General features: G+C 36.6%; 1 protein-coding gene across 6 annotated transcripts in view; it reads right to left on the reverse strand.

Moving 5' to 3' along the window:
* The window catches only part of PCM1 (pericentriolar material 1), a 91,137-nt gene that overhangs the window by 36,335 nt on the left and 45,795 nt on the right, over positions 1-9,007 (reverse strand). For all 6 annotated transcript variants that reach the window (XM_010858366.1, XM_010858365.1, XM_010858367.1 and 3 more), the window contains 3 exons: positions 8,472-8,662; positions 6,055-6,226; positions 3,252-3,610 (listed from right to left, as the gene is read on the reverse strand). In XM_010858366.1, coding sequence (XP_010856668.1) covers positions 3,252-3,610; positions 6,055-6,226; positions 8,472-8,662 — 722 coding nt within the window. The remainder of the gene's footprint in view (positions 1-3,251; positions 3,611-6,054; positions 6,227-8,471; positions 8,663-9,007) is intronic.

The following is a 9,007-nucleotide window of genomic DNA, read 5'->3' on the forward strand; positions in this document are numbered from 1 at the left end:
GGGGAAAGAAATGGAAAGATTCAGGGCTGGGTAGAACCCCAAAGTCATTACACAAACAGTCCCAACCAATTTCCCAAAAGAACGAGGACCATCTCAACTATGTGCTTCTACTCCTCTAATAACATCAAAAGAGGAAACAGGCCTGGTAGACAGAGCCAAATTATGGGTCTGATAACCAAGTTATATGTCTGATAACTCAAGTACCCATCCAGCAATGCCAAGAAATCATGCTAAACTCATAAAATCTGAATTTGAACTGAAGTTTGAAAAATGATTAGCACATAATTTGTAAAATCTTACTTTGCATGCAATAATACATATCTTCATAAAGATCTTCTATGGGAAACAAAGTTAAATGAAGATTTAGCATACTAACTCTGAAAGACTGTCAACATGTGCAGAAAAACCAGATTAACAGTTCATTCGGGAGAGTATATATGTCTATGCTTCATCTCACAAGATAGCAACTTAACTCCCACTGTGCTGGTCTATTTGTTTCCGCAGTTCTCTCAAGCTCTCTTCTTGCTTCATCCTGACTCATATACTACTTTTCTTATTGTTACCACAATTTGGAATGCTTTCCAATCTTCCCTCTATGGACCTCCATCCCTAATTTCTTTAAGACAAAGTAAACATTCTTTTTTCTAAGAAGTCATGGCTATTCCTATCCCATAGAGAACAAAAGAAGAATAAATATGGTTCAGCACTTCTCAGTCTTTAATGTGCATATACTCAAATTAAAACACCTGGAATCTTGCTAACATGTGTACTGAAAAGCAATGTTGGTGTAAGGTGGGGCCCAAGAGGCTCCAATTCTAATAAGCTCCCAGATGATACAAACGCTGCCTGTCCATGGTTCACATTCTAACAGCAAGCATTTAGGTCATTTGATTTTGCTACATATTATTTTGACTCTGCATATATTAATTTGGTTCTCCTATTAGGTCTTTTATCTTTGTGTGCAAGCCTTAAAGGGGAACTCTCACGGACAAATGGTCTTAAATGCCTCTGACAAATGTGTGTGTTCTGGGCAAGTATTATGATACTTAAATGTGAGAGCAAATAGATTAGAATGTCCATCTTTGCCTTAAGGTAGAAAAAAAGGTGACTCGTATAGCTGGAACCATAATTCTTCAGACTAAACAAATTTCAAAAATACAAATACACCAGGATTTCCAGGTTAAGGTAGCCATGGCCAAATGTTGGTTGAGAGTTTCTAAGACCCTGTTACTCAAACTGTAGTCCACAGACTACAATGTCAATACCAGTCAACAATCCTGGGGAGCTTGTTAGAAATGAAGGCTATCAGGTCCCTCCTGGGACTGACTGAATCAGACTCTTGACACTAAACAAGATTCCCAAGGAGATCTGTATGAAATGTTAGCATTTAAGAAGCTAATACACACAAATTAATTAGCTGCAAGAGAGAATGCTGGGATAACAAATGTTAGTTTCTTTCCTTTTATTCATAAGACAAAAAAGCATTTTGTTGGGGCAGGTATTGTACTTCAATATGATGTTCAGAGTTACCCAGACAGTCTCTCTCTAAGTGATCACTATCTACTCAAATGTTATCTAGTGACACCAAGAGTGACCACGGAGAAGGCACAAATGTATTTTCATTCATTTGGATGGTTTCAGATCACTAACTAATCTGCTAAGTAACCAGCTCCTCCCAAACCTACACAGCTGAAAAGTTACTTCAAGGATGATAATGCATATGCTGAGAAAAATTCTGCCCCTGTTCAAATCCACTTGTTTAACCATCAAATCATTTTCTCTACATGGGAGTAGAGGTAAGAGTCCAGGACTTTAGGATACATGAAGTATTGAAATGGAAAAAAAAAATGTACATGTATTTTTTTCATGTTCATAGTTTTCATCAGATTTTTCAAGGGTTCCAGTATCCAAAAATGCTTGAGATAAATGCTGCCAAAGTTCACAAGTGGATTTTTAACTGCAAAGTGCCCTAGGACCCTTCAGTTCAGTTCAGTTCAGTCGCTCAGTCGTGTCTGACTCTGTGACCCCATGAACCGCAGCATGCCAGGCCTCCCTGTCCATCACCAACTCCCGGAGTCCACCCAAACCCATGTCCACTGAGTTGGTGATGCCATCCAGCCATCTCATCCTCTGTCGTCCCCTTCTCCTCCTGCCCTCAATGTTTCCCAGCATCAGGGTCTTTTCAAATGAGTCAGCTCTTTGCATCAGATGGCCAAAGTATTGGAGTTTCAGCTTCAGCATCAGTCCTTCCAATGAATATTCAGGACTCATTTCCTTTAGAATGGACTGGTTGGATCTCCTACTATACTTATACATATTGTAGCTTCCAAGAGAGGGAGTCAGTGGGTGCAGTCAGTTTTCAAACTTTCCTGATTATAAGCCTAGAATATTTTGTTCTCAAGCACCAAATACTATATCCTTGAACACAGAACAACCTTTCAAGGCCACAGTCAAAAAGTGTCCCTTGCAAACTGGAAGGAGCATTGTTTAGCTATAATGTTCCAGATTTTAGCTAATAAATGTATTTTTAATCTAGCAGTAGACTTCAGTAAATTCTTCAAAAATCATAAATCAGGATGGGGAACACATGTATACCTGTGGCGGATTCATTTTGATATTTGGCAAAACTAATACAATTATGTAAAGTTTAAAAATAAAATAAAATTAAAAACAAAACACCCATGAGAACAATAACAACAAAAAAAAATCATAAATAGTGAGTGCTATAAAGAGAACTTTAATGTGATACTCAATGACAAGCTTCAATAAAATATGGGTTAATGCTTTATCGTACTAGCTAAGGTTCAATTCCTGAAGGATTAAGAGCAAACATTTCAAAAGTGATTTCACCTACATGATATTCAAAGACTGCAATGTAGTTAGAGGGCCACATTTCTTTACATGAATCCCTACAGATCTAGCCAGAAGTCATGAATAAAGTGTTACGTGTAATATTAAACTATAGAATAGTAAAAACTTCCAAACTCACAGGAACCACCATAGATAGGAAACATAAGAAGTTTTAAGAAGGCACTAAAAAGAATAAACGTTATGTTTTAAAATATCTACAACATTAAATCCTACTTGATACATTTTATTTAAAATGTTCTCAAAGGTAACTAAAAAATGACTTTATTCAAGTGGGTCTAAACAGCACCTACACATCTAGCCATACTGCAATTATTTACAACAGTGAGAGTAAGGTTACCAATAGTTAGGCTTATCAACAGTCAACAAATTTCAGTACTTACCAATATTTTTCACTCTGCTTTTCGGCTGAGCAGAATGCCTCTTCTTACTCTTTGATTTGGGAGTTTTATCTTTAGATGCCAGGCTGGCCTGTGCAGATGCTTTTCTTGACTTGAATGTTTTAGTTACTGTTGTTGGATCTACTGGGTCAAGCATACTGTTAAAGCTTTCTAAGGACACTTCATCAAACTGGCGTCTTCTCCTACTGGTATCTAGTTGATTTTTGCGATTACTATTTGTTGTTTTCTCTACAGACACTGCAAATCCAGTCTTGAGAAATGGCTTTTCTACTTCAGCTTCTTGGTCATAAAACCATGGTGTCCTACTGTTCTCCACCTCCTCTTCAGGCTGTTTTTGATTCCTTACCAATGAAAATAAGTTTTTATATATTACAATGATACATTTCTATGTCTATGGAAAACTCCAGATATACTTAATTTGTAGTATACTAGTAGAGTCAGATAAATAAAAATTGTCAACAGACTATAAAAATATTCTCACCAAATATACATTAAATATGAAAACATTACACAGACTAATTTACTAAATTATTTTAAAATTTAATTTTGGATCTTTCTCACTAAACCATTTTCACTAGTTCAAGTTCCAAAGATCCAACATTCAAGATGGAAAAGAGTGGGAAAGAAAAATCAAGGGAGGATGGGACACAAAAGGAAAAAAAAAAACACAGAAACAACTGAAAAAGAACCATAGCTGGAAACATACATGGATCTGTGTCACCTACAGCAGTCCAAATATAACCAGAATTTGGTGAAGACAATTGGTCACATAATGAGTAATTTATTTCTCTGCACATTAAACCTCGTTTAGCTCTATTAGTCTAGTGTCACTTTCCAAATTTTATCTACTAAACATCCTTGAATATGTTAACAGGAATTCAATGGTTAACTAAGTCTGGGGGAAAATGGGCAAAACAAAGTTAAACAGGCACTTCTCAGAACTTTTAATATGCCAATGTCCTTTAATATATGTCTTAGAAGGGAACACAGTGAATAGGATGTACAAAACTTTTTATTACAGAACCTGACATGGACAACAGTGTTCCTAAGAATATAATTTGGGAGACACTGATCTACAGGGAGTAACTCAAGATAAAGACAGCAGACCTACAGTTTACATGCCAAATTCAGCTTGCTGCCTGTTTTTGTATGGCCTGAGAGCTATGAATGAGCTTTATATTCTTAAAAGGTTGGGGAAAAAAACAGAGAAAAATAGCTTGTGACACATGAAAATCATATAAAATTCAAACTTCACGGATCATAGATCAAATGTTATTGGAACACAGCAATTAATATGTTTACATAACTGTTTATGAATGCTTCTGTGCAAAAATGGCATAGACAAATGGTTATCTCTATCTCTAGCAATATTTACTAGCTAGGCCTTTATAGGAACAGTTTCCTGATCCCAGCTCAAGACTACAATGTTTCATTTGACCTCTTTGTTATCTCCAGCCATTTAATTCAGAGAATCTATAACAGCTGAAATTTTAGCAAGAGATGAGGTCTAATCTGAAGTAGTCAAATATTTAAAACAGTAATATCCAGATCCATCCTTTATTTTTTAACTATCAATTAAATATAAAATACAGTTAATACTGAAGTAGGGACCTTTCAACAGGAAGGCTAAGGCTTTGAATAAATGTCCATTGCTTAAATCATTTTTGAATGGCAACTGAGCACTAAACACGGTCTCAGGCTCTGACAATAGGATACTTTCACAGAATAAAATGAGACTTAGTAGGAAAAAGTGGTTAGTACAGCTAAGAAAAGGCATCAACAAGTTCAGGGCAGTCTATCCCAGGATTCCTCAAGACAAACAGGAAGTCAAATTCTAAGAATTTGTTGTTAATTAAGTAAAAAATAAAAAAAGTTCATGATTTAAAAACTATCAAAGTGCTAAGAGCTTGAGACATGCCCCAACACATAACTAAAAGGAAAGTAATGTGACATATATTTATAAAGGAATAGGAAAGACAAAATCATACAGATACTTCTGACAGAACAAGTATTAGGCTCAACAAATCGAATTTTTCATCCTTTTAAAGTTTTTCTGAAGGAAATAACAATAAAAAGGTTATAATATTTTTATCAGCTGGCTATCAAAATCATTTTCTGGATTAAAACAATCATAAAAAACTTATTTACTGAGCCATAAAAATGCTTAGAGAATGATTAACCCGGGCCAGTAAGTCTTTCACACTATTTGAGTCAAAATTATAACTGGGAAGAATATCACATTGAAAAAATAGTAAACGTGTGAGAAACAAAGAAAATCCTGACTATGACTGATAGTATGTATCACTAAAACTTTCTTGGCAAAATTTGTTTTTACAATCTAATAGCATTCAACATTGTGTCTGGATGCACCCTGGGCACATACTCTAATCAGGGGCTATGAATCAAACAAGTCATCACTTTATAAAAACCATCCTCCAGTAGTTAATGTTAGTTTCCAGTTCTAAACCAATGAACAGTGAACTGTTTATAATCTTAAAGAAAGGTACGAAATCAAGGCCAAAGATACTCTATAGATTAGGTCTTATTCTTTCAAACTGAATCCCACAGGACACTCTGATCAAAACTCTGAACTGTTTTTGAACCAGCGTTAGCAGCAGATGTATGCCTGAGAGACCTCTGGTAAGAAGTCAAAGCTTCATTCTCAACACTCTCAAGCCAAACAATCACAAACATCCTCCCTAATTACATTTTCAAATGACATATAATACATATAATCACCAAGTGACGCTTAAGCAAATAATGGATTATGTTTACAATAAAGTACCTTTGTTTTTCTGCTCCAGTAGAAGAACTACTTTCAAAAGGTTTTGGAAAAGCCATGTATTCTGTTTTCCCTGAAGGATTCTGGGCTAACGGTTGCTGCTGTTCAGTGGGTGTAGAAATATTTTGAGAAAAATCTCCAAAATTAGAAGGAAATAAAGGGCTGAAATTCATACCTAGTAAATAAAAACAATGGGTAAGATACAGAAGCACCTTTAACCTTAAAACAAAATTCAAAGATAGTTTTAATTAAATGTGCCATTCCAATCCACCAAAACAAAAAACTAATTAAAATAAACTAACAGGGTGGTTCAGTGGTAAAGAATCCACCTGCCAATGCAGGAGATGAAGGTTTGATCCCTGGGTCAGGAAGATCCCCTAGAGAAGGAAATGGCAGCCCACTCCAGTATTCTTGCTGGGGAAATCCCATGGACAGAGGAGCCTGATGGGCTACAATCCATGGGGTTGCAAAAGAGTTGGACACGATTTAGCAACTAAACAACATCACTCATTTATTTAATCACTGTTTTGCAGCTCAGTCCTACTATGTTTTCAGCATTGGTGATTCAAAGATAAATATCGATCCCCACCTCCTTAAGAGTTAAAAGTTAGAAAAAATAATACATGATATTTATCAAAGTAAGCATGACTCTACTGCAGGTGCATTAAACTCTACTGTAGGCGCATTACATGTTACTTCTTTCAATGCTCAAAACAATGCTGTGAAATAGGTACTGTATTTATTTGACTAGTGAGAAAATAGGCTTAGAGATCAAATGCCTAGTAAATGAAAGCAAAAGTTAGATCTCAGGTCTGCATGACTCCAAAGCTCAGGTTCTTTCCAATCTAACTGAGAAGTAAAATATAATCACATACTTTAACATACAGTGCTGCATCAGAGGTATTTGCAAAGGGGCCACTAACAACTTGGAGGAGAAGGGGAACAAGGTTTCAGGAAACTGAACTACATGATGAAGAATGAACAGTCTCTGAACAGAGCTGCCATTGGTAGAAGGCGTATTATGACAAAAAGGAACAGTACGTTTAATTGCCTATATTATTTGTTACTTAAACAGCCTAGTCAAAAAACATTTACTGCCAGTATTAACCCACACTCAAGAACTAAAAAACTTGTTAAACTGTTTAACACTATTACTTTTACAATCCCATTAAGAAAATACACTGTGATACATGGATATTTATATTTACAAAACCCTCCCAACCCTTTTTCTCTTCATATATTCTCTGGCAAACACCTTCAACTCCTCTCTCTTCATGACCCATCTAACTGATCATTCTATCTCCAGAACATTTTTAAAATTACTCCTTTTTCTTATCACTACTGCCAATGTCTTAGGTCAAGCTATCGTCCCCTTCCTGCTATTACTGCAATAGCCTTTTGTTCACCATCTATACTCTCAGCTCTGTCCCCCCAATCTCAATCAACACTATGACTAGTGTCATCATTCTAAAATATAAATTTCATGCCATTCCTCTGCCCAAAGTCCGCCAGTGTCCCCTCTAGTAAGCAATGGAAAGTCCAAGCTTCTTTGCCCAGCACAAGGGCCTCTGCTGTGTTCCAGCACATGAACTACTCTGCCCCTGCCAAGGCCCAAAACACCAGCCACACTTTATGACCTCTAAATTCTTTACATGATACACTTGTTCCCCTGCTTTGCAACTCTAAGTGGTTCCACTGATCAGAAAGTCCTTTCCCTTCTAAACTCCCTGGAAAAAAGTTCTATTGGTTCTTTAGCTTTACTATCCCTTTCTAGATTTGCAGACAATCCAGTACCCGCAAAAAGCAGGCTATTCAACCCCACCTGCACCCAGCCTACAGCACCCATGACAAAGCACCAAGCATTTACTGACACTTTTAGCTTCCCCACTAGACTCTTAAATTCCTTAAAGCATCAGCTTTACTCATCTTTCAATCCCAGCCACTTACATACTGTATGGCACATGACAGGAGGAGAAAGTCTGAAAAAAGTCTGAACTAAATAAAAGTAAATATGAGCCTGAACCAAACAGTCACCCTTAGCCTAGAGGTTTATCTCCCTACGAAGACATAAAACTCCTCTAGAAGGGTGCTGTCCTATGCACCTCTCCTCTCCTAATATCTTACAGAGTACCTGATGTATAGTAGTCAGTAAACAAGTTAATTTCTTTCTTTGATAAATAGCTGTGGAATAATTCAAAGATGTTAAGACTAAGCAAACATTTCATAACTTTATTTCACTAGCAACCATATTCAGTTTAAACATTCACTATAAAGAATTAAAGTAGAGAAGAATTTATATTTTTCTTTGCAAACACTTCCTACCATTCCAAAAGTAAATGATAAAAATCCATGTATTACACAAATGTTATTCTCAAGGACTCTGCATTTACTTATTTTCCTTTAAGTTTTTGGCCACTTACTTGGTGCAAATGACGAAAAATTAGTAAATCCCGGTAGGTTAAACAGATTTACAGGCTGAGTTGGAAAGTTGAAAGGACAAAATAAACTGGGAGAAGGAGGGTGTGATGCACCACTGCCTCCTTCCTTGCTTGCAGGTTTTTCTGGATGCTGATTTTGTTGGTGCATGAGTTCACTGAGCATTTGTTTCAACCTATAAAAATTGAAGGAGTCAGTAATTTAAAGATTAGTTACATTAGCATCTATGTCAAGTATATCCAAGTGTGGGTGTGTGTATATATATATATAAAATGATTCAACAGTATGTGGAACACAGGGTTCTCTGGTGGCTCAGTGGTAAAGAATCTGCCTACCAATGCAGGAGACATGAGTTCGATCCCTAGTCTGTAAAGATCCCATGTGCCACAGATTAACTAAGCCCATGTGCCACAACTACTGAGCCTGTGCTCAAGAGACTGAGAACCACAACTACTGAAGCCTGGGCGCCCTAGAGCCCACGCTCTACAACAGGAGAAGCCACTGCAATTAGAAGCCTGTG

This window comes from Bison bison, unplaced genomic scaffold, assembly GCF_000754665.1.
Source record: "Bison bison bison isolate TAMUID 2011002044 unplaced genomic scaffold, Bison_UMD1.0 scf7180017864386, whole genome shotgun sequence".
NCBI classification, from domain to species: domain Eukaryota; kingdom Metazoa; phylum Chordata; class Mammalia; order Artiodactyla; family Bovidae; genus Bison; species Bison bison.